At 23.9% G+C, this 26,879-nt stretch overlaps 2 protein-coding genes across 4 annotated transcripts; one reads left to right on the top strand and one right to left on the bottom strand.

Moving 5' to 3' along the window:
* Window positions 1-522: 522 nt before the first annotated feature.
* On the top strand, window positions 523-12,667 carry LOC122509428 (cysteine sulfinic acid decarboxylase). The gene is made up of 3 exons (XM_043623522.1): window positions 523-1,635; window positions 7,928-8,679; window positions 11,705-12,667. Exons 1-3 carry the CDS (start codon window positions 1,342-1,344, stop codon window positions 12,327-12,329), a joined length of 1,671 nt encoding a protein of 556 aa, XP_043479457.1. The 5' UTR covers window positions 523-1,341; the 3' UTR covers window positions 12,330-12,667.
* Window positions 12,425-26,869, bottom strand: LOC122509430 (alanine aminotransferase 1). Of its 3 annotated transcripts, XR_006302355.1 has the most exons (8): window positions 26,544-26,869; window positions 26,287-26,465; window positions 25,801-26,130; window positions 25,046-25,490; window positions 24,349-24,617; window positions 23,493-24,232; window positions 20,084-20,216; window positions 17,686-17,997 (listed from the first exon to the last, which is right to left on the bottom strand). XR_006302355.1 is itself a non-coding variant. In XM_043623523.1 (7 exons), the coding sequence occupies exons 3-7, from the start codon at window positions 17,672-17,674 to the stop codon at window positions 12,698-12,700; spliced, it is 1,647 nt and encodes a 548-aa protein (XP_043479458.1). In that variant the 5' UTR covers window positions 17,675-17,997; window positions 20,084-20,216; window positions 23,493-23,838; the 3' UTR covers window positions 12,425-12,697. The 3 variants fall into 3 exon arrangements, 2 of the variants coding, with proteins under 2 accessions (XP_043479458.1, XP_043479459.1); XM_043623523.1 differs by lacking the exons at window positions 24,349-24,617; window positions 25,046-25,490; window positions 25,801-26,130; window positions 26,287-26,465; window positions 26,544-26,869 and adding exons at window positions 12,425-12,976; window positions 13,952-14,220; window positions 14,347-14,791; window positions 15,004-15,333 and having other exon boundaries at window positions 17,351-17,997; window positions 23,493-23,838; XM_043623524.1 differs by lacking the exons at window positions 23,493-24,232; window positions 24,349-24,617; window positions 25,046-25,490; ... (1 more) ...; window positions 26,287-26,465; window positions 26,544-26,869 and adding exons at window positions 12,425-12,976; window positions 13,952-14,220; window positions 14,347-14,791; window positions 15,004-15,333; window positions 20,812-20,928 and having other exon boundaries at window positions 17,351-17,997.
* Window positions 26,870-26,879: the final 10 nt, after the last annotated feature.

The following is a 26,879-nucleotide window of genomic DNA, read 5'->3' as shown; positions in this document are numbered from 1 at the left end:
GAGGCAGTAATTTATTGAATGATAAAACTGAAAACTTCAGTGCGAAGAAAATTATGTCGTTAACCAAATACTCGAAATATCAGATTTGATTATAGTCAGGAGAAATAAAATTATAGATCGATTCCGGCAAATGGAGAATTATTATTGCAAATTATTAGGAAAAGCAAGGACATAACGTCTATGTGAGGAGAGGAAAATGGGCAAAAAAAAATGTATGATGAAGGTTTCCTGCAATGCCATTTACCCTACTGACAGAGTGTTTTTTTTATTTCTTTTTTTAACTATTCAGAATTTTTTTCATTGCCCTCACATATGAAAGTATCAAAACTTCCCGAGAAAAGGAATATGTTATATAAATTTTAATCTTTATAACCAGACATTATTTTTCAAAAAAACAATAACGAAACAAGTAAAAAAAATGTGTTTTTTTCGTGTGTGACATATCAATTTTTAACGAATTATCAATAAAATTATTATATTTTCCATTTCAAGGAAAATGTAGTATTAAAATTTTAGTATTTTTTCACCCAGTATTGCATTGAGTACGTCATTAATTAATTGCAAACAGAAATTGAACTTTATTAATATGATAAAAATGCGTAATCGCCAATCAGATAAGACAATGATAATTAAATTGCAGAAGAAGCTGAAGAAACACTCTTTTTAATGAGGCATTCGGTTCGCAATAAACGCGCATCTTGTCATCACAATAAACGAAAGGAAATAATTTGTCTTTTTTTCAAAATTGAAAGAAAATGAAAAATTTTATTTAACAAAAATTTAAATTTTAAATAAGATTTAAATTTCGAAATCGAAAAGGTTTTGTTTTCTAAGTTCTTCAAAAAGTGATTCAATCGAGAGCGACAAGAACGTCATAGAATTTTTTTTTATTCCCTCCGAGAATATTTGTTTTAATTGCGCGGTGATTGGCGATTATAACAACGAACACTAGGTCACAATCTCGTACCTGGGGAACGTGTCAGAAGCGGAAGAGAAGAAGAAAAAAAAAACAAAGTGAAATAAAAATACCTGACAATAATTTTCGGGGGGGAATTTTTATGACGAGAAGACGTCGTCACCACGAAGAATTTGAAATAAAATTTCCAGGAAAAGGATTTTATAATTTATTGATGTGTGAAACGCTATAGTTATGGAGAGTTTATAAGGAGTAAAAACTATGACACGATTCAGAGATACGTAAAGTGTATATAGTCTCTCACATGGAGGGAGTTCACAACGTTTGTTTTGTCCTTGATACAAACTTTTAGCTTGCTTTTAGCGTATAAAGGAAGCCGAGGCCGTAAACGGAGGTCCAGAACGAATCGATCTACCAAGAGAGCAATGCCAGCTAATGAAGAGACCATGGAAGAGTGTTTGTGTCAGGAAGTTGATTGTAATACCTTTGGGAATACGACGAAAACAACAACAACAACGGGGATGACTTGCAATAATTCCAATGGTCCAAAGAATTTTTTAAAAAATTCACAAAACGGTACCAAGAGTTCTTCCACGGTCAGCACTTCGGTCAACGATAATGAACTCGCGGAATCCCTTCGCAGTCTCCCATCGAGGCGCGAGCACGAGAAATTCATTCGTGATTCTGTCGATTTAATTCTCAACGATGCTGTCTTCGAGGTGAGTGGCCTGCAAAAAATTTATAATCACTATTTTTTCAATCACTCAGTAAACAAACAAATAATTGCAAAACTATTGTTACAAACTAACCGAAATCTATCATTAAACATTTTTAATTAAAAAATTTTTAATTAGAAATTTAAATTAGAAATTAGAAATTTAAATTAGAAATTTGAATTTACATTAAATTAAAAATTAAAAAATTGTATTTAAATTAAATTACGAATTAAATAATTTTATTTAAATTAAATTAAGAATTAAAAAATTTGAATTTGAATTTAAATTTCAAATTTTCAATTCTTAATTTTTAATTTTTAATTCTATTCAAATAAAAATTTTTAATTCTAATTTAAATTTAAATTTCAAACTTTTCAATTTGAATTTAAATTCAAATTTCAAGTTTCAAATTTCTAATTTTAATTTAAATTCAAATTCAAATTTCATGTTTCAAATTTTTAACTTTAATTAAAATTCAAAATTAAAATCGAAAATTAAAATTCAAAATTTGCAATAAAAAAATTTCGGAGCAACTCTCAAGAAAGATTAGAACTTCTAACTCAATAATCAAGAACACAAATGAAATGCAAGTAGGTAAAACACAAATTAATCCACTTGTTATATATGTTGAACAAATAACACTGATTAAACTCGAGCGAATTGGAAAACATTTTCACAGTAAACAAATAATTCGATTATTGAAAGAAAGTAATTGACGGAAAAAATAAAATTGGTTTTAATGAAAAATTTTTATTTCTATTTTTTTCTCTCTCTCTCTCTCTCTCTCTCTCGACTATTATTAAAAATTATAATTTTGAATACAAGTTTAGAAAAGTATAGTGGAAAAAAATAACGGTAATCTCGCCATGAATTGCATAAGGAATCTTTTTCGAGATGATAATAATGTAAAACGTTTTTCATCGAGTGAACAAACTCAATGCATAAATGGTATGATTAATGAGATCAGCTTCATAAATAAATCATACTATATCCACTTATCATTCTTAGCTCCTTGACTTCTTCAAACGAGAATCCAGGAGAAAAAAGTCAATACAATTCATTATTATTACATTCTTACTTTAAAATCACAAATTTTACATATTTATTTGTAAATATCAGTGAAATTTCATTGTTTCTCTAAATTTTCCTGTCCTTATGTCAAATACAAACAATTTACTCAAAATTTTGCTAAAATTTTCATTTTTAATAAAGTTTATCAAAAAATGGTATTTTGAATATTTGTTACTATTTTTATTATTTATTCGTATTTTGATTCCATCATTTGTTTTTATTTTTCATTTTATATTAATAAAAACAATTATTATTTAAAACTTTTGAAAAATTAATTTTAATTTTTTTTTTATTTCTTACTATTTGTATTATTTATTTATATACTTATATTATTTTGTTTCCACCATTTATTTTTATTTTCTATTTATTTATTAATTAAAATATTCAATTTTTCATTAAAATGAAAATGAAAATTTTCTTTTTCGTACATTCTTTTTTAATTAATTAATTTATTTATTTTCTATTATTTATTCAATCACTATTTTCTTGGTTTAAAAATTTAATATTCTGAGAATTATAGAATTTTCGAAAATAAAGTTTATAGGTAAAATAATAAATTTTTATTGGGTGTTTATAATAGACGAATTATTCAATTTGTGGAATTTAGAATTTAAAAGGAGGCGATTATGGAAATCTACCGAGATTTCTATGGGTTTTCCTTGACTGACAAGCATATAAAATCCATTTCGCGTCTTTTATATAAATATACACTTTCCCTGACCTACGATTATTCATCATATTATGAGTGGATTGATTTAAATTTCTTTAATTCAAAAGAAATTTCAACGAAATGATAAATTTCAATTTCTTTTCTTTTCAAAATAAATATTTTTTCTTCTCTGTAAAAATTTTAATTTATTGTTTACTTTTTAGTTTTCTTTCAAATTTTCATTTAGTATAGAAAAAATATTTTTCCTTAAAATTAGTATTTATTTTCATTTTTTTTTCGAATTTTATCTCAAATTAGAATTTTTAATCTCAAAATTAAAATTTATCTGAAGTAAAAATTTTTCAATAAATTGAAACTTGAAATTACTATTTGTCAAATTGTACGACCTATTGGATCAATGAACTTAACTTATCAGTTCGAACAAAATGAAAAAAAAAATCTAGAAAGATTAGATTTAGGATGAGACTGTTGTTCAAGTTCCATATTTGTGAATTTATCAGAATAGAGATAATTCTTAGAAACAAAATTAACTACAAGTTCAGGGCAACTGTCAAGTTTCCTTCACGATTCGTACGCACCCATTTTTTTTTTTTTTTTTTAATTTTTCTCAAGGAAAAAATCAGTTACCTTCAATGTCTTTTTTTTCGTAATAACAATTTTTATGCCTAGAATGCAACAAAGTATGTTATTAGGTGTGCAATTAATCTAATTTCCATCTTGAAATTAATTTTTTTTACCTTTTGTAACCTTTATTGAAATTGCTCGATTTACACAAGTTGCATTTAAATAACTTCGATTTTTTCTTCCCTTGAGAGAAAAAAAAGAATTCCTTTTTTTTTGTATCGAGAAGAATTTTAATAGTAACATTATTATAGAATATTATTAATAAATTTTTCTTCACTTGAAAAAAGATTCTTTTTTGTAACGAGAAGAATATTTTAATAGTAACATTATTACAGAATATTATTAATAAATTGTTCTTCACTTAAAAAAAGATTATTTTTTGTATCAAGGAAAATTTTAATAATAACATTATTATGGAATATTATTAATAAATTTTAAATAAAATCGAATGAATTAAAAACACCATTCTTCGATTAAATTTATTATAGTTAAATAATTTTTTATTTTATTTCTATTACTGTCATAGTTTGCTTTCGATAGAAATAAAAAAATCTCTATTATCACTAAATAAAAGAAAGTTGAAGATTTAATTATTTTCAAAATAAATTTTCTTGAAAGTGTAAAAAAATGAATTTTTCCTTATCGTCTTTGTTTTGAAGATTTTTTCCCTGTGAATCTTCTAGTAGATAAAAAAATTTAGTAAACAATAATAATCTAATTATCCATGACCTTTATCATAAAATTCCTATCTAATTTATGACACGTGACTAATATTCTAACTTCTAAGTAATAATAATATCAATTCATCAACCACCTGCTATTCGTAATTAAATACCAATTATGTGATTAATTGATTCATAACAAATGCTGTAGAAATGAGTTGCATTCGCCTAATTAGTTCATAAAACATATTTCCATTCATTTAGAATAAGGTAAAGAATAGAATAAAGTAAAATTTTAGAATACATAAATTAAAAAAAAAAGAAAAACAAACAAAAAAACTAATTCTTTGTCAATTTTAATCAATATAGAGGACCAATTACAAGACAGTGTCATGTTCGCTCATAGCAATCATGCATGAAACTGACGTTTTTCTAAACTTTCTATCGTTAAGTCAAGGCCGTTGAAACATAAAATAAAAAAAATGTTTATTTACAAACTGGATCGAATCAATTTGACAAATTTCATTCAAGAAATATTATTATGTCTGATTACAATATTTTTTTTTCAAGACATAATTCAACTTCTTTTTTGTAACTATTACTTTCTCCTTTTGTATACAAAATATAAATGAAGAAAAGTACATTTAAAATTAAATAAGGAATTTTTGAATAAAATAAAAGTATATGAATAAAAGTAGATTTAAAATTAAATACAAAATTTTTATACAAAATATAAATGAATAAAAATAAATTCAAGAAGAAATACATTTTAATTTATTAAAAAACGAAATAGAATTTTTAGTCTTCAATGAAATTTGCATATTTTTACAAATCCAAATTTTCATTTTTAATATTTTTAATATTTTTTCATAATTTTTTCTATTCTATCAAACATATAGGCTTCATTATCGATAATTAATTTTAAAAAAATAGCTTTAACACTGAAAAAAGTAGCTATCAAAAATTAAATTTGACGACTCAATTTTGTCATAATATTTCTAAATTAAATTACATTCAAAAATAGAAAAATATTTTTTAATAAAAAATTTAAATACCTATTTATTTTTCCACAGGAATTAAAATATTTTAAATGATTTCAATATAATAAAGAATTTTGAAATTTAATTATTTCTAAAAATTACAACTAAGTAAAATTATTCGAAACATTAATAATTTTATTTAGAAATAAAAATTTAAATATTATTACAGTTTGACAACAATTAAAATTTTCAATGATTTCAATTTAAAAATCTTGTAAATCAATTATTATCTAAAATTTTAAATGAAATTCAATTTTAAATCAATTCCTATTAGAAATTTCAACGAAAATTAAATTATTTAAGTCCAAAAATAAATAATTTGTTGAATAATTGAATATTTCTTAAAATTGAACTCTTATAAAAAACTTTATCAAAATTTTTTAAAATAATTGAATTCTTTCTAAGAATTTTGATTAAATTTTCAAAAAAAATTTTCGGAGAATTCATTTAAAATTGTATTAAAAGTATAAATTGAAATTAAATCAATTTGAAATAATTAAATAATTGAATTTCTAAATAATTTAATTCTATCAACAAAATTCGTTAAACTTTTTAAAAATAATAATTCCACCAAAAAAATTTATTCAAATTGTATTGAAAATAATTGAATTTCTGCAAAGAATTTTACAAGAGGTTTTGAAATTAAATGAAATTTTCCAAAAAAAATCTATAACTTATGAAAATATAAAATTCCTAAGACGAATTTTATTTGAAAAATGTTTTAAATTCTTTTGAGAAATTTTATTGAAATAATCTACATATTGAAAATAATTGAATTTCGAAAAATTTTTTAAATTAAATTTCCGCGAAGAATTTTATGACAATTTTTGAAAATAATTTAATTCTTTCAAGAAATTTAATTTAAAATGTTTTAAAAAATAATAATTAAATTCTAATAAACAAATTATAACAAAATTTTTAAAATAATTTAATTGTTTCGAAGAAATTTAATGAAATTTTTAAGAATAGGTAATTGCAGTTTATGAGGAATTCATTTAAAATTTGCAATAAAAAATAATTGAAATTCTGTGATGAGTTTTATTATTAATGAAAATAATTGAATTCTTGTAATGAATTTTATTAAAAATTTGTTTAAATAATTGAATTCTTTTGGGAAATTTTATTATTAAAGTAATGGATTTATAGAAGAATTTTAGTGAAAAACACTAGAAAAAATTTAATTGTGGAAAAGTTACAAATGATTGCAAAAATTTAATTATTTTCAAAAGTAATAAAATTCTCCGTTGAAATTCAATTATTTTCAAAAAATTTTAATAAAATTCTTTGCAAAATTTGAATTATTTTGAAAATTTTTTCTAAATTCCATGATTTTCAATAATATCTACGTATTTTAATAAAATTTTCCAAAAGAATTAAATTATGTATTTAAAAAAAATTGTAATAAAACAAACGCAAACATTTTTAATTATTTCCTTAAATTTTCTTAAATAATAAAATTCTTCGCAAAATTTCAATTATTTTTAATGCAATTTTAATCGACTTTCTTGAAAAATGTAATTAATTATTCTTAAAAATTTTTGTTTAAAATTCGTCGAAAGAACAAAATTATTTAAAAATTTGTTGATAAAATTTATGAGAATTCAATTTTAAAAAACATTCAATTATTCAATAAATTATTTATTTTTGTATTTAATTGAATTCTCGTAAAATTTTCCAATAAGAATTGATTTAAAATTGAATTTGAGTTAAAATTTCAGATAATAATTGAATATTAAAAGCATTATAGCTTAAATTTTTAAAAGGTTTCAAATTTAAATCTTTGAAAATTTGAATTTTTGATAATTTAAACTAACAATTCTGTATAGAATTAATTTTTTTAAAAAAGTTTAATTTATTTTTTTAAAGTTAATTTCAACTTTTTATTTTTTAATTGAACAATTGAAGAATTTCCGAATAATCGATGAAAGTTCACGTAAAATTGAACAGTATACAAACAATATTTTTATAATATAAAATAATTATTTTATCACTCAGGCATCTTCCTGTTTTTTAATAAAATATTCTTGTAAGTTGTTGAATTTCAAGAAGGTTTGAATTTAAATTTTTGAAAATCTTAATTCCTATGGAAAAATAATAATGATTAAATATTTATTTAAAAAAGAAGTTATTGATGTTTTTTAAATAATTGAAAAAAAGAATAGAACTAAGAAAATAAGAAATACAGTGTAAACATTACCTATTTCGTTTGTTAATTTTTTCTTAACCAGGGTCTCTCGAGGAAGAGCAAAGTTGTCGAATGGGTGGAACCATTGGATCTCAAATCAATAATAAACTTCAATCTCGCCGACGACGGTGTCTCACAGGACGATCTTCTCAAACTCGCGAAATCAGTGATAAAATACAGCGTAAAAACTGGACATCCACATTTTGTAAATCAATTATTCTCCGGACTCGATCCATACGGTCTCGTTGGTCAATGGCTGACAGACGCTCTAAATCCTTCAATTTACACCTACGAAGTATCGCCCGTCTTCTCATTAATGGAAGAGGAAGTCCTCAAGGAATTACGACGAATTGTCGGCTGGAAAGATGGCAAGGGCGATGGCATTTTTTGTCCCGGTGGTTCAATGGCAAATGGCTATGCCATTAGTCTCGCGAGACACAATAAATTTCCAAAAATTAAAGAAACAGGCCTCTGTCAATTGCCACGACTCATTGTCTTTACTTCTGAGGATGCACATTATTCAGTGAAAAAATTAGCATCATTCATGGGAATTGGAATGCAAAATGTCTTCTCAGTGAAGGTTGATTCACGTGGTAAAATGTGCGTCAAAGATTTGGAGAAACAAGTTCAACAAGTTCTTGATGAGGGTGCAGTTCCTCTAATGGTCTCAGCGACCGCTGGCACAACCGTTCTCGGCGCTTTTGATCCTCTCTTGGAGATCAAAAAGATCTGCGATAAATATCAAATGTGGTTCCACGTCGATGCCGCTTGGGGTGGAAGCGCCTTGATGTCCAAGTGAGTCTGAAAATTCAGTTTCATTTCAGTTACAATAATAATAATAACAATAAAAAAAATAATAATAATAATTACAATAAAAATAATAACAATAAAATTTTAAAAAATAATATCCATTCTTTAAAGAAATACAAAAACAATTTACAAGTAATTCCAGATTTTTTCTCAATCGAAATAATTTTATTAAGTTAATTTAAAGTTTCGAATTAATTACAATTCCAGATTTTTTTCTCGATTGAAATAATTTTAATCAACTCAATTCTAAAATTTTAAATTAATTACAAGTAATTCCCGATTTTTTTCTCGATCGAAATAATTTTAATAAACTTAATTTAAATAACAAAAATTCACAACAAAATTCTCAGTTCCATATTTCTTTCGATCGAAATCCTGTTAGTTAAGTTAATTTAAAGTTTCAAATTAATATAAAATAGAAAAAAAGACCTCCACATTATGAGAATGGCAATAAATAATACATGAACATTTTTTCATAAACTATTAACGTTCGACAAATAACGTAATAAATAAATAATTGTAACAAAGTAAATAAATACCTACAACATAGTTGTAAATGAAACTATAAATCTTGTACAATCGGTATGAAAAAAATTAATGAAGCGCTTAAAAAGTCACACGTATTAGCAAAAAAAAAAAAAACAAGAAAAAAAAGAAACTGAAAAATGAAAGTAAATAGTTCAATGCAAGGTCAAAACCTTTCTATTTTCTAAGCAAAAAGAAAAAATCTTAAATGGAGTATTTTAAATATTACCCTACAAAAAATGCAATTTTCAAATTATCTATTACATTGAAGTTAATGATAGGTTGAACTATTTAATTATTGTATAATTTAAAATTCTATAACGATATCGGAATTTTAAATTAATCTGGTATTACCAGTTATTGAATTTTGTATTTTTAATTTATTTTTTTATTTTTAATTTTGTATTTGGCAATTTTAATTTAATATTTAGTATCTATTTTTAATTTAGTATTTACAGGGTCGCCAGAAAAATTTGATTTTGTTTTTCCCTGATTTTCAGACAGAACTTTGAGTTTTTCCCTGACCCCTAAGAATATTTTAATTTTAATTAACATCAAGTTTTTTTTAAATAAATATTTAATTATTATTATTTTTCCAAAGGAATTAAGATTTTTAAAAATTTCAAATTTCAAATCTCTTGACATTCAATAATTTATAAGAATTCATTGATAGACTGTAACTTATCCAAAATTATTTTCAAGATTTAAATCCAATTATTTTCCTGGAATTTTTAATTAAATTATTTTTAATAATTTTGGAGAAAGTTCTTAAAAAATAAATTATTTTTCTCGAATTTTTAATTAAAATTCAACTTTAATTCAATTACATATTTTTAATATTTTTTGAGAAAGTTCTTAAAAAATTCAATTATTTTCCTCGAATTTTTAATTAAAATTCTACTCTAATTCAATTATTTTTAATAATTCTTGAGAAAGGTCATTAAAAAATTCAATTATTTATTTTAACAAACTAAGAAATTTCACCTAAAATATTTCTAAAATTTACTTGTTTACACAATTGAATTTTATAAAATTTTGATAATTTGAAAATTTTTCTATTAAATATATCCATTATATTCAAAAATACAACTAATTTCGAAAAAATTAAATTAAATTAAAAGTTTAAAAATAAAAGTTTTTAAAATTCAACTTTTCTAAAACTTCAATCTGAAACTTTTGGAAATTATAATAATTAATAATATTCTATTATATTAAATTAATTTACATACTAAGAAAAACTGAATTTTATTTATTTTTAATAAATTAGAGAATTCATATTAATTTTGTTCCAGTTTTTAAAAATTTCTACTAATTGAATTTTAGAGAATAAGTTTTTTCGTAAATATTATCGCAAACAAAAATGTAGAAATTAATTTATTTTTCACAATTTTGCCTTAATTTGTGAAATTGTTTCTATTTTGAAAGATAAAATTTTTGATAATTTTTTATATTACTTTTAGTAATTTTTGTAATGTCTTAAAATTTTGAATTTGAAAAAATTCAATTTTTACATAGAATTTTATTCAAATTTTTAAAAATAATTGAATTGTTTTGAAGATTTTTATGGAAATTGAAATTTTAAATCTCAAAAAATTTAATTCTTTCGAGAGAATTTCAATTAAAATTGTATTTGAAAATTTTGAAAATAGTTCAATTCTTTCCAGAAATTCAATTAAAATTGCATTGAAAATAATTGAATTCCTGTGAAAAATTATATTAATCATAAAAGAATTAGAATTTCTGCGAAGAATTTTATTAAAATTATGTTAAAAAAATAATTAAATTTATCTGAAATGAAAAATAAAATTTTTGTAGCAAATAATTAAAAATTTCTGAAAAGAGATTTATAAAAATATGTTTAAATAATTCAATTCTTTTGAGAAATTTTATTAAAATTTTATTAATTGTATTGAAAGTAATTGAATTTTTGCTAATTTTTTTTTTGACGAATTTAATTAAAATCGTATTAAAATTAATTCAATTCTTAATATAGAATTTTATTAATATTTTTAAAAATAATTGAAATTCAGCAAAGAATTTTATTAATATTTTTAAAAGAATTGAAATTCAGCAAAGAATTTTATTAAAATTGATTAAAAATAATTAAAATCCAGCGAAGAATTTTATTTTTTAGAAAAATAATTGAATTCTTGCACATTTTTTTGACGAATTTAATTAAAATTGTATTAAAAATAATTCAATTCTTATATTGAGAATTTTATTGAAGTTTATTTAAAATATCAAAGTTCTGAATTTTCTAATGAATTCTAAAAGTTTAATTTTTTCCAGAACTTTTAATAAAAATCCCCAACTTTTTCCTGATATTCCTGACCAATTTTGCTTTCCCTGACTTTTCCTAAATTCCTTTTTGTTTTCCCTGATCTGTGGCAACCCTGATTTAATATTTTGAATTTAATTTTTAATATTAACTAAAATTATTATGAATTTTTGAAATACTTATTAAAAATATTTGTTTTACAAACAGAAAACATCGTCACTTGCTGGAGGGAATTCAGTTTACAGACTCCGTCACGTGGAATCCCCATAAAATGTTAACAGCTCCTCAACAATGTTCAACATTCTTGACACGTCACGAAAATTTGATGCAATCAGCACACGGCGCAAAGGCCACGTATCTTTTTCAAAAAGACAAATTTTACGACACATCCTACGATGTTGGCGACAAAATAATTCAATGCGGTCGACGTGCTGATGTCTTTAAATTTTGGTTCATGTGGAAGGCAAAGGGCACCGCAGGCTTTGAAAAACACGTGAATCATGTCTTCGCATTGTCCCGCTATTTCTTGGAGCTGATAAGAAATCGTAATGGATGGCAATTATTAATGGAACCAGAGTGCACAAATATTTGCTTCCGCTATATTCCACCATCCAAACGACAAATGACCGGTGAACAATTGATGAATGAATTGCATAAAATTGCGCCGATAATAAAGGAAAGAATGGTGAAACAAGGCTCGATGCTCATCACATATCAGCCTTTGAGACAAAATAGAAATTTCTTCAGACTCGTTCTGCAAAATTCAGCATTGACCCAGGAGGATATGCAATATTTCGTTGAGGAAATTGAAAGGTTGTCTAGTGACCTTTAATTACCTGTAGAAACTCTCCCGTCCCCCCAAAAAGAAAGTAAGAATTATTTTTCAAAATGTAAATATAGATTAGAAAAAAAGGAAAATGCTCAAAATTTAACTTTTTTCTTGTAAAATTTAATTAATATAATCGAAAGCACAATTATCAACAAAGTGCTATTTACAAATCAACGACATTTAACAGTAAAACGACAGTTAAATTCGAACGACAATTATTTCGATCAGTCGACAAAATTCTCTTTGTAGTCAAAAGACCGGAAAATTCTTTTTGCTTTTCAAACGTGTATATAATATTATATATATAAGTACATTAAAATTATTATTTGTCAGCATTGAAATTTTTTTTTTTCATTTCTATTATTGTCATTTTAACTATATTCTTTTAGGAACTTTATATGAAATTCCTTAAGACTATTAAGCATCATTTTGATCATTTCTTTTTGTGGCAAAATTGTTGTACGGAAATGATATGTTCCTGGTTTTTGTCCAAAACCACTGCCGGGTATGATGCAAATTCCAGTAGCTTCCAAGAGCTTAAATGCATAAAATACATCGGGTTGCATGCCTTTGGCTTTCGCCTCCTTAATCGCTCTCTCAGGGAGATTAATTTTCGGAAAGACGTACATCGCACCCATCGATGGATTAGCCTGGCAAGAAATATCCATGTTAAATATTAAAAAAAAAAAAAACACGACAGTATTTGAGAAACAAAATTTGAATTTGTGTTTCCCTTTTATTCAAAGGTATTCAAAAAGCAATTTGAATCCAGAATATAAAAATAGCTCACAAAATAGATGAATTTAGTAGTAGTTGCAAATTTTTTTTATAGAAATAAATTTCTTTTCTGTTGATATATATATTTTAGTAATTTTCAAATATTAGAGAAAATTTCTAAGTTTGAAAATTGTGTTGAAGTTTTTTAAATTTATCGATATTTATAAATAGTTGAAATTGTGTATTTAATTTTTATTCTGTACCTGTTTTATCTTCAAATAATGCCAATAAAGATATTAATTAGTATCAAGAGTTCTTCATTAAATTTGATAAGAGTCTAAATTATTACTAGCAAATTAATATTAAACATTTGGGGCAAAAAAAGCTTAATATAATGAAAAATTAAAATTAGTAGAATGTTAACTATATGTATTTTTAATTTAAAAACAGGGTTGCCATAAAAATTTTGATATTTTCCCCCTCATAAATTTTTAGAATTTTTATTCAAAATTATGATTAAAAATACAAAATTTCTAAACCTTCAATTTAAAACATTATTGAAATTTTAATTTCAAACTTTAATTATTCAAAAACATTTTTGAAAAATTTTATAACGAGTTAAGAAAAAATTTGAATTCTTTCGTCAAATTTTATTAAAAATAATTAAATTTTCGCAAAGATTTTATTATTTAAAAAAAATAATTGTATTGTTTCGAAAGATTTATTAAAATTTTAGAAAATAATTGAATTCTTTTGTGAAATTTTATTAAGAATTTTAAACAAATAAATATTTTGACTTTTCTCTGATTTCCTTAAACTATAGCAACCCTGATATATATATATATATATAAATTAATTAATATTAATTTGAATGTAATATTAAAATAAGACGTGATGAAAAAAATTACCTTATATCCGGGAATATCGTTAAGTGTATCGACAACCAGTCGAGATCTCTCCGCTAAAGATTCGAGCGTCTCGTGTCTTTCCTTCATGAACGATTCGTAAGATGGTTCATGGGGTTTCGGGGGATTAACAACAACGTCCATTGCAACTTGTCCTAATACTGTTGGACACAACATTGCCGAAATTGATTTCATCAAAACTGCCATTACAGCCGGTTCCAAATTCACAATTTCCGCGTAACCTCCACGAAGACCGCATTCACCTGAAAAACCTGTCGAAAAATAACGAAAATTATTCTATTGCTCACATTATTATTATTATTTATTTCTATATTATACAAATTATTTTTTATAATATTATTTATTTCTATATGATACTAAATATTAAGAAAACATACCTTTCGATACGGACATAAAAGACGCGAGTTCCATTTGAGAATACGGTTTACCCATTTCGTTAACAATTTTCTTAAATGCATAGAATTTGGAATTTTTGTCGTAAATATTCGTCTGATAAACCTCGTCCGCCAATAGAAATAGATTATGTTTGTGTGCAAATTTAATGACATCAATGATATTTTCACGTGTCAAAACTTGACCCGTAGGATTTCCAGGATTAATCACAACCAATACGCGTGGCTTGCAAGTTTTTTTCGCCTCATTATAAGACCTCTCCAATTCACTGACATCAAGGGACCATTTATTCTCCTCATTCAAAAAGTAGCCTATTTGCGATAAACCAAATTCGGCCAAAACAGCAGAATAAAGTGGATATTGAGGAATTGGTATCATCACACCTGACGGTTTTCCATCGACTTGCTCGTTAAAAAGTTTCAAGAACGACTAGAAAAAAGAAAAATCAAATAATAAAAAACGATTTGAAAATTAACACTTTTTTGCGAGAAAGTATTAACTAAAAATTATTACTTTTATAAATTAGAGATAAAGTATTCTAAATTCTTACAGATAAATTAAATAAGAAAACCATATTTTAGGCCTTTTCATTTTTACACAAATAAATTATGTTAGGTGGATAAAAAAAATAATTCGCATACTTTAATAGCATCAGAAGCGCCATTGGCCAGAATAATATTATTGTAATCACTGGGGAAGCCATCGCGTTCCTTAATATAATCCGCTACGTGTCTTCTGATAATCTCAATTCCAGGAGATGCAGAATACGCGCCAACACTGCCACCCCCGCAATTTTTTAAAATTGTCGAAGCGCGTTCCTTGGCATCCTCCGGATAATTTGGATCATCTAAAAGCTCTGGATTTACTGTCAGTGCCAATACTTGTCGTAGAAATGTGATCGGCTTATTTCCCATTGCGTGTGCATCTCCGATATTTGCTTTAATTACCGATTTAAACGGTTTCTTGGCGCCCTGAAAGAAAGAAAAAATCGAAATATTTAATCTTCAATTCACAAAAATCAAAGTCGAACAAAAAATAATAAATATTTGCAAAAAAGAAAAAAATTGCGAATATCTATGAAAATTGCATCAATATGTGCAATAAAATTTATTGCCAATAGAGACGAAAACCCCTAATATTGATTAAATTTGAAATTCAAAATAAGTTTTTTTGCACTATTTTCAAACTGTAATAAATTTTCAAAAAAAAAAGAAAAAATCTAAATAATTACCTAAATATTTAATAATAATCAATTTTTCGAACCTAATTTGAAATTAACAACAAATTAAAAATGAGGAAATTATCATTATAACTAACAATGAACTATTATTTAGTAATATTGTAAAATAATTAATTGAAAATAAGATTATGACGATTAATCTCTATCATTTTTCGAGACGAGAACAAGAAACTATTTGCAATTGTTTGACAGTTCAAAGATAAGATTATTATCATCTATTTCTTCATTTTTACAAGAGTATGTACATATTTTTTTTCAAATGAAGTAAATTTGAAAAAAAAATTGTAAATCTTTAAAAATTATGAGATTCCACGTTTTATTTGAGAAAATGTAATCATGTAATTTCAAGGCTGAAACATTTAAAGAAATAGTTTCACGTGATGAAATAAACTCATTGAGTATGCGTCAACAAAAGAATTGTTAGTACAATAAAAATTTTTTTGCGTAATAGATAAACAGAAAAATTCTAAAATGCGAGTGGTTTAAAATAAAGTAAAATATTAAATTAAAATAAATTATAAAAATAAAATAGAAATATAATAATAATTAATTAACAATTGTTTCGTAAACAATTCTGGGGAAACTCAAATAATAATAATAATAAAAATTAGTGGAGAAAATCCATAATATGTTTTCTTTGATCGTAGTAGTTATTTAGAGAAAATAATAATAATGAATAAAAAAATATGAAAATATTTTATCTTTAATTGGAACAAGAATCTTTTTTTAGAAACATATGTAAAGAATTTTCTTCTAACAATTAACAATCCTTTCTTGTAATCGTATGTAAATATTTTCTCGTCAAATCATTATATACACGTATAAATATTTTAATCTACTAAGGCAATCGATCCTCGACTACTGGAATGTAGAACGGTAAAAGAGGCCTAAAAATAAACCAAAAAGAAAAAATTAAAAACGTTAAAGTTAAAAAGAAGAAAAAAATTTTATCGCTTCAATTTTAGAATCTACTTTTTCTCTCGTATAATAAAAATATTCAGAATTGAAAAAAAATCATTACAAAATCTCACAAAGATAATAAATGTCAATGTCAACAATTTGCAAATACGTTACAACCGGTTGTCATTCATATACACTTCGCATACATCACGTGTCACCTCTAATTCACTGGTTAGAATTTCTAATCGCTAAATGTCAAAACAATGCAAATTGATTAATAATAAAAATATCGAATTTCAAATCCTATCAATTTACAAAAGCAACAAGTGATCATTGACAATGTAGTCAAACCGAATATATTGATCCACTTCTCTAAGACAAAAGAATCATATTCCTCTTGAGAAATGATTTTAAATAAGAATGTAAAAATTATAAATTATAAAATATGGAAAAAAATTTGTCGGAAATTTTAATTTTAGTAAAAATTGCCCCTTGTAGTAAACTAAATAAATAGAAAGGAATCAACCTTGTCTCAACAATCTGTCATCGAGGGGAAAAAAAAATTGAAAATCGATCTTTAAAGAAAAATAAATGAATAATGAAATTAATGAATAAATAAAAATTAAATAAGTGAATAACTATGAATCTATAAATATTAAATAAGTGAATAAAGTGAACTAAAAAAGGTAGAAAAAGATAGAAAAGATAAAAAATAGAAACATAGAAAAAGATAGAGCAGAAAAAAGAAAGAAATTAAACGAACAAAAAATGAGAGTTTGCGTAGAAAAAGAAAATGTATTGAGTTGCGCGAACGTCAAATTTTAGAAGTTATGAATGGAATCATTCACCTTTTGTAATTCCTTTTCGATTTCATTGGCACGAAGAAGAAGTGGCCCACGAACAGCATATTCCATGACCTTTAAATTATAATAAACATTGTCCTCGGTAAGGACTTTTTTCTCAGCGCTTGTCATGCTTTTAGTGTGATTGTTTTGAGATGACACCGGCTGTAGAAAAGTCGTTCCAGACTGGCCCACAGCACTACCAAAGACTAAAGCACCGCCTCCCATTCCCCTTGTACCCCTGATACGAAAGTCACTCCCGCTTCTTCGCTCCCATCCTCGTGACCATGCTTTCCCAATAAATGTCTTCAATTGCCCATGTGTACTCATGATTGTGTGTACACAGTGTGTAAATAATAAAAATTCCAACGATGCTTCTTATCAACAGCTGTCAATGTGTAAAACTCTGCTCTCTTTTCTCTCCCGCAGGGACTTTTGATAATCTGGAGTATAGAGAACCCGTTCTGCGCACTACTGTCCTTGTGTGTGTGTTTTTTTTTTTTTGAATTTAAAGTAATAATCGCGCTCTTTTTCAAAAAAACAATTATTAATTTGTTATTTGTAAATTTGAAATAACACTGAAACCCAGATTATTCAGACTCGTATCGATTATTTAGCTGGTAGAAGAAAAAGGGCTCTTTTTCAAACTGTACCTATAAATTGAATTAGAATATTACTTTTAGTTATTTGGTTTTTAGAAAAAAATAGCAAATAAAATTCATATCTGTATTTTAATATAAAATGCAGTGAAATCTGTCGGAATAAAACTTAATCATTTAAATTTCATTACAATAAACAATCCTTAAAAAATAAGTATATCATTTTTGTTTTTAAATATAAAATTTTAGTTTTTAATATTTATTGCATTTAGTAATTCTTGAAAATATTTGTAATAAGAAATATTTCGTTCATTTGAACGTTCAAAACTTGTGGATCATTAATATATATAATAACAGAGTTGCCACAAGCGTTTGATTTTGTTTTTTTCTTAACTTTCCCCTGATTTCCAAATAAAATTTTGACTTTTTCCCTGACTCTAAAAAATATTTTGATTATTATTTAAATTTTCTAAAATTTCTAATTTTTAACTTTAAAAAAAAAATTATTTATATAAGAATTGCTACTGTAACTTCTTCAAAATTATTTTCATAATTTCAATTCAATTGTTTTCTATAATTTTTAACTAAAATTCTTCTCTAAATAAATTATTTAAAATATTTTTTGAGAAAGTTTCTTGAAAATTCAATTATTCAAAGAAAAAATTGAAAGTTTATCTAAAATAAATCTAAAATTCACTTGTTTACAATTCAATTTGCTGAAATTTCGATTATTCGACAGTTTTTCAATGAATATTATTAAAATTATTATTATATATCCAAAAATTCAAGTAGATATGTAATTTAAAAACAATGAAATAAAAATTTAAGAAAAACTAACTTTTATAGAATTTTTAATCAGAACTTTGCAAAAACTAACTTTTTGCGAATTTCAATTAAAATTATACAAATACTAACTTCTTCAGAATTTCTAATTAAAATTTTTTAAAAACTAACTTCCTTATAGAATTTTCAAATAAAATTATTTAAAATTTAAAATTGTTCAAAAATTCTTTTTAAGAAAATCAATTATTTTAGAAAAATTGTATTAAAATATTCTTAAAAGTCTAATTCTTAGAAAATTTTATTATAATTTTTAGAATTCAATTTTCTTCAAATAAAAGTGTATTGAGATTTAAAAAAACAATTTTTTTTAGAATTATCATTCAAAGTTTTTAAAAATATTATATTTTTCATGTTTTTAATTTAAATTCTTTAAAAACTTAATTATTTCTTTAAATTTTCTGAAAATTTAATTATTTTTTTAAATTAATTAATTAAATTTTAATTATTTGAAAATTTTTTAATTATAATATATCATTGAAAAATCTATTATCCTTTACAAATTGCTTAAAAATATTTTTAACAATTTTATTTTTAATTTTACTTGTAATTTGACTTGAAAAAAATTTTTTTATTATAATTTTTTTAAAATCAATTATTTTAATTATTTTTGATTACATATTTTCAATTAATTCATTTTAATAACTCTGAAAAATAACCGAGAATTAAATTTTAGTTACAATTGTTATGAAAAAAATTGGATTTTCGTATTTAAATAATTGAATTCTTGCAGAACTTTTGGAAAATTATTTTAAAAAATAATTGATTACAGTTACAACTATTTTAAAAAAATTTAATTTTCGTATTTAAATAATTGAATTCTTGAAGATCTTCTTGAGAGTTTTTAATTAAAATTATATAAAATTCAAATTTTCTAAACTTTTAGTTTAAAACCTTTTGAAAATCAATATTGCTTATAGAAAATTATAAACGCAACTTTTGTAAAATTCAATTATTTTTGGAATTTTTAAGTAAAATTATTTTTAATAAATTCAAGTTCATATTCTTGTAAACAAACAGAAATTCAAGAAGATTTGAATCTTTTGAATATTTTCAAATGTCAGTGGACACAAAAATCCTCAATTTTCTTATAAATTCTAAAAATTTAATATTTTTCGAGTACTTTTGATAAAATTCCCTGACTTTTCCTTGATTTCTCTGATTAGGTTTACTTTCTCAGTCTTTTTCCTTAATTCACCGATTCCCTTCAACTGTGGCAACCCTAAATTAATTTGTCACTTCATGACTAAAAAAAAATTCTTTTATGCTAGAATTATTCGAAATAGTTTCAAAAACTCACCTCTCACTTTTGTCGAGACTCAATAATCAAAGTTCCAGTGTATTTCTAACTGCAAAGGCACAATATCTTCAGGGTCCTTTATGTTTAACAATTTTTTAAATTAGTCCATACATCACAAATCTATTTTACTGATCTGCAACAAAAATTTCAAATCGATTAGAACTCGAAATTTGTGAAAATAAACGAAATCACAAAATTTAATACTCCAATAAAATGAAATTACAAAAATTAAATTATAGTATATATTATATGAAATATGGTATTATTGGAATATAATTATAATTAATATATTATTACAATTGTTATAATATTATTATAATATGAAAGTAAATTTTTTCAACAACTCAGTAAAATATTTTTAAAACTGCTAATTTGATTGTCATTCATGACATCACTCGTGACGCTCTAAATAAAACATTTCATGTCGTTTATTTAGAAAGAAATTCGCTTTGAATAAAACTATTAAAGTCTATAATTTTAATTGAAAATAAGTGAGATAATTTAGACAATTAATTGAAACTACACTTTTTTGATATTTTTAGTAGTTGAAAAATTATCACAATGCACTATTAATTGTTAACTGTAATTAATACACTATTAACTCTAATTAATAAACTATTAACTGTAATTAATACACTATTAACTGAAATTAATACACTATTAACTATAACAAGAAATGAATTTAATTAGATACAAATTAATTTTTCAAACATTTAAAATTTATTCACCAAGTGCGTCACTTGAATCTAAAATTGAGTTCTCATAATATAGATTTTATTAAATATTCCCGCACAAAAACATTTTTCTTAGCATTGACATTCTGAAGAGCACTGAATTCGATAAAATCAGATTTACTTTATTGTTAAAATCAAACTCATTAGGGTCATGCTCTTTGCAGTTTGTACCGACTCTTAAATCAATATTAATCACTATTAAAAGCTGTTAAAATATATTTATTCTAATTAGACATAATATCATCTTTTTTTGAATCCACTTCTACCAGAAAAGTGTTTTATCTCCTTATAAACTTATTTTTAAAAAAACCTAGAGATAAAATAATTTTTCCTAAACATAATTTTCAAAACAATATTTAATTTTGTTTAATTAATTCCTTTTTTTGACTAATTTTATGTTAAATTCATTTTTTGCTAAATTAATTGTTTCAATTGATTAACTAGCAAATAAAACGCGCGCGGAAAAAATTCAATTATTTTCGTAATTAATAAAGCACTTTGAATTAATTCAATTATATTCAATACAATTTTAATCAAATTTCTGGAAAGAATACAATTATTTTTAAAAATATTAATTATATATTCGATTATTTTCAAGAATTTTAATATAAATTCAATTATTTTCAACAATTTTGATGAAATTCTTTTGAAAAAAACATTATTTTTAAAATCTTTAATAAAATTCCTTTAAAAATTCTATTATTTTCAAAAATTCAGATAAAATTCTTTAAAACAATTCAATTATTTTTATGAATTGTAAAATCCTCGTCAAGAATTTAATTATGTTCATAAATAATAAAATTCTTCAAAGGAATTCAATTATTTTCATAAATAATAAAATTTTTCGGAGAAATTCATTATTTTCAATACAATTTAAATAAAATTTCTTGAAAGAATACATTTTTTAAAAAAAATATTTAAATTCAATTATGTATTTTTATGAATTGTAAAATTCTTGGCAAAAATTTAATTATTTTTGTAAATAATAAAATTCTTCTGAGAAATTCAATTATTTTTAACAAAATTTTAATAAAATTTCTATGAAAAAATTCAATTATATTCAAGAGAATTTTAATAAAATTTCTCTAACAGGTTCAATTATTTTTTAAAATTGTAATAAAATTTTTTAAATAATTCAATTGTTCTCAAAAGATTTTAATAAAATTCTTTATAAAAACTCAAATAAAATTGTTTAAAGAATTAAATTTTCTATGAATAATTTTAATATAATTTAATAGGAAAATTATTAATTATAATTAATAATAAACACAGTTATTTTAAAACTTAAAAGAAAATCTTCATAATATTCAATTACTTTCAAAATTTTCAGTAAAAATTATTTTTAAAAAATTCCATTATTTTCAAGAAAATTGAAATAAATTCTTCAAAACAATTCAATTATTTTAAAGAATTTGATTAAAAATCTTACCAAGAATAAAATTATTTTCAACACAATTAAATCGACAATTTAATTATTTCTGAAAATAATTGAATTCTTGAATAGAATTTTATTAAAACTTTTATAAATAACTGAATCCCTGCGAAAAAATTTATTATTTTTACAAATAATTGAATTTTTGCAAAATTTTAAAAATAAAGTTAATTTTTGAGAATTTTTTTAAAATTGTATTTAAAATAATTGAATTCCAGTGAAAAATTTACTATTTATTGATATTATTAAATTCTTTCGAAGAATTTAAAAAAGATTCTTTGTTTGATTAATTTTTCGTTAAATTAAGTTTTGTAATTAATTTATAATTTAAATAAACGAAAATTATAATAAACGGAATATAGAAGCAAGTAGACTTGAAAATAATCCATTAATAATTTTTTTCTTTTTTATTCTAATTTATTTACGAGCTTATTTTTATTACTCTCCTGTCTTTTGTTTGTCAACAAATTTTTGAAAAACGACTTCGATTCTTAATCTGCAATTCACCAGAGTGATGAAGGTTGCTATTATTTAGGCGCTTCGAAATTTACCGGGTTCTTAATTTATTCACGTGTGGGAGTCAAAGTAAAAGGTGCCTAAATAAATAGAGTATTTCTTTTACAAAAACTTACTTTATAAATCAAACAAATTTTAATTAATTGTAAAATATTTCAACAGCTTTTAATTGAATTTAATAAAAAAAATACACATTATTTTAAAAGATTCACGTAACTTGAATAAACTTAAAGTGTGAAAATCCATTACGTAAGAATTCATACCTGTTCTTTTCTTTTTTTAATCTAAATTCGTTTTTCTGACACAATATATTTTTATACAACTTCAGCAATTTCCCAGATTTCATATACATAACCACGACCTATTCTCAGATATTTGGAAGTGTTTATTTCTGGGTCACTCAGTGAAATATATAAAAAGAATTTCAAAAAAAAACTCTAAACCTTCTTACATGAGTTGGTTTCTATTTTATAATAAAAATAAAATTTAAAGTCTGGTAGAAAATAATAATAATAATAATTTAAATTCTAATTAAAAAAAAACTTTTTCAAATTTTCACTTTTTAAAAATTTAGCAGAACTTATTTTGTAGTACTATCAATTTTTGTGAGCAAATTGAAGATGATGTTATCAATTTCTCGAGACTATCAAACTAATGAGTTAGAAGATAAAAATATTTTTTTAATACAAAACAGAAAACAAAATTTGAGATTAAAACAAGTAGTTACCGTAATTTGTAGATGGATTTCTCAAAAAGTTACCATTGTATAATATATATAAGCCTCTTGATTATCCGTGTCAGCAGAAACTTTTGAATCTTCCGTGAACTTTGCGAAATTTTTAGGTCACTGAAAACTAGTTCTAGTTCACTGTACAGTGCTGTTAATCATTAATTTTTCCGTCAATGGATAAATACGAATCTGTTGTGACGCGAGACGAATGATCAACACAAGCCTCGCGATTCTTGTGATAAACTAAATACCCAACAATTTAAAGTCGGTAACGTTAAGTTTCTGAATTATCGATGAAATCCTGATTTAAATATTTAAATTTGATTTTTAACGATTTAATAAAATCCTTCACAATTAACAGATGTTAAATTCAATTAATTCATTTTCAGTTTAAATTGTTATTTATAATATTGAAGTAGTATTTTTGGCCTTTGAATTTTTTTTTCCTTTCGCTCGTATCAGCTGTATTCTTCGAGAAATTTTAAATGAAATTCCTTCAGGGACGTGAGCATTTTTGTTACCCTTTCTTTTTGTGGTAGAATTGTTGTTCTGAAATGATAGGTTCCGGGTTTTTGTCCAAACCACGAACCGGCTAAAACACAAATTCCAGTGGCCTCAAGTAATTTGAATGTGTAAAATAAATCGGGCGATTGATTGACTTTTTTTGCAGCCTCAATGGCCTTCTGCGGAAAATCGATTCTTGGAAAAACAAAAATCGATCCCATTGCTCGATTGACCTGCAAGGAATTAGTATTACAATTTGAAATGTGAATAAAAATAAAATAAAAAGATGATTAAAGTAAAGAATAGTAGGAAAGAAAAAGTAAAATTTAAGTAAAAGTAAAAAAAATACCTTGTAACCAGGAATTGTGTTTAAAGTCTCAGTCATTAAATACGATTTCTTGGCTAACGAATTTAATGTTTCCATTTTCTCTTTTATGAAAATTGGATATGAAGGTTCATCAGGTTTTGGAGGATTCACAACCACATCCATTGCTATTTGTCCCAGAATATTTGGACACAAAACTGCCGAGAAGGACTTTAAGAACAAAGACATAACGTCAGAATCCATATTCACTATTTCCGCGTATCCACCACGAAGACCACATTCGCCCGTATATCCTTTAATTAAATGTAATTATTTTGAAATATATTTAGTTGTAAATATATTAAAAAGAAATTTTGTTTTAAATAAATATTTAATTATTAGGTATTATTTTTTCATAGACATTATGATTTTTAAAAATTTCGAATCTTTTGAAATTCAATATATAAAAATCACTGTAACTTCTCAAAAATTATTTTCAAGATTTTAAGCTCATTATTTCCTAGAATTTTTAATAATTTTTGAGAAGGTTCCTTCAGTTCCTTGAAAATTCAATTATTTATTCAAAGAAAATATAAAGTTTTGCCTAAAATACTTCTGAAATCCACTTGTTCACAATTCAATTTCATGAAATTTTCATTTCATGTCTATTATGGCAACCCTGAATATATAATTAATTAATACATAATTGATAACTAATAAATTAATATCCAAATAATTAAACCTTTTGAGATGGACATAAAAGACGCAAGTTCCATTTGAGAATACGGTTCACCCATTTCGTTGATGACTTTTTTAAAGGAATGGAATTTTGAATTTTCGCCATAAATGTTTGTCTGGTAAACTTCATCAGCCAGTAAGAAAAGACGACGTTTGTGTGCAAATTTAACAATAGCTTGAATATTCTCATGAGATAAAACTTGACCAGTGGGATTTCCAGGATTTATCACAACCAATACTCGTGGATTGGAATTTTTCTCAGCTTCACTGTAAGATCTCTCGAGTTCGCTAATATCCAGAGACCATTTGTTTTCCTCGTTTAAATAATAACCTATTTGAGATAAACCATATTCCGACAATATTGCCGAGTACAATGGATATTGGGGAATTGGTATCATCACTCCTGATGGTTTTTCATTAATTGGTTCATTAAAAAGTTTTAAAAATGACTAAAAAAGTAAAAATTGATTCGTTAACAAGTTTTAAAAATAACTTTAAAGTAAAAATTGATTCATTAAAATGTTTTAGAAATGACTAAAAAGTAAATAAAAGTAAATATAAATATACTAAATTCATATTTACTGATAGTAAACCTAGTCACTTATTTACTAATATTAATAGTAAAGAGACTAATTTACTATTAGTAAACAGACTAATTTTCTAATAGTAAGTAGACTTATTTTCTAATAGTAAATGTAATAAATATTAGAAATTATGAAAATATCTCATTATTAAATAATAAATAAATTAAATAATCACTTTAATTCCATCCGAAGTTCCATTTGAGAGGATAATATTGTTGTAATCGCTGGGAAAACCATCTCGTTCTTGAATATATTCCGCAATATGCCTTCTGATAATTTCAATTCCAGGCGATGCTGAATAGGAACCAACATTGTTTCCATTACAATTTTTTAAAATTGTCCTAACACGATTTTTTGCATCCTCTGGATATTGTGGATCTTTGAGAAGTTCGGGTAAAATTGCAAGTGCTAAAACTTGTCTCAGAAATGTAATTGGCTTTTGACCCATTGCAATTGCATCACCAACGTTTCCCTTGATAACTTCTTGAAAGGATTTCATATTCCCCTGTAAAGTTAAAAAAAAATGTGATCAAAACAAAAAAAAATTACCTAAAGTCCCTAAAGTGTAAATTGCAATTTAGATTAAAAATATTTCGTATGTAAAAAGAAAAGTAAGTATATATAAAAAAAAGTAAAAAGTAAGTAATGGAAACCTCAGGACCTTAAGAAGTTCTTTTTCAATTTCATACGCCCTAACAAGAAAAGGCGATTTAGAACCTGGATATTCGATGAATTTAAAATTAGCAAAAACATTGTCCTTTGTAAGAACTTTGTGTACAGATCCTGTTAAACGTCGCAAGTCGTTCCATTCTGATGAAACCGGTTTTAAAATTGCATTCCCTGAAATGGAAAATTCTTTAATATACGGTAAATACTTGTTTATTCAACTTATTAAACGAAAATATTAAATCAAAATACCGTAAATAGTGTACTCGCAATTGCTGAATATTAATTTCTTTAACAATTTCATTGTTAGATCAGAACAACTTCTTGGATCAGAATTTTAAATTTTGATCCGGATGTATTTACCGGATACTGAACATAACCTCTATTATTCACTAAAGTATATTTTGAGCAACTATTACAACAATAAAACAAGTTCGCCCAGTTTTACTTTCAAGTATTATTCTATTCAACTAATTTAAACAATCACAAATAATATAAAAATCATTAAAAAGCTGTTAAACTAAATAAAATTTACATCACTTTTACACGCAATTCTTTGCAAGTTCCAACATGTCTAAAACCAAGATG

Source organism: Leptopilina heterotoma, unplaced genomic scaffold (assembly GCF_015476425.1).
Source record: "Leptopilina heterotoma isolate Lh14 unplaced genomic scaffold, ASM1547642v1 Lhet_60, whole genome shotgun sequence".
Taxonomy (NCBI): domain Eukaryota; kingdom Metazoa; phylum Arthropoda; class Insecta; order Hymenoptera; family Figitidae; genus Leptopilina; species Leptopilina heterotoma.
The sequence above is the reverse complement of the archived record's forward strand: the minus strand, read 5'-3'. Positions and strand labels throughout refer to the sequence as shown.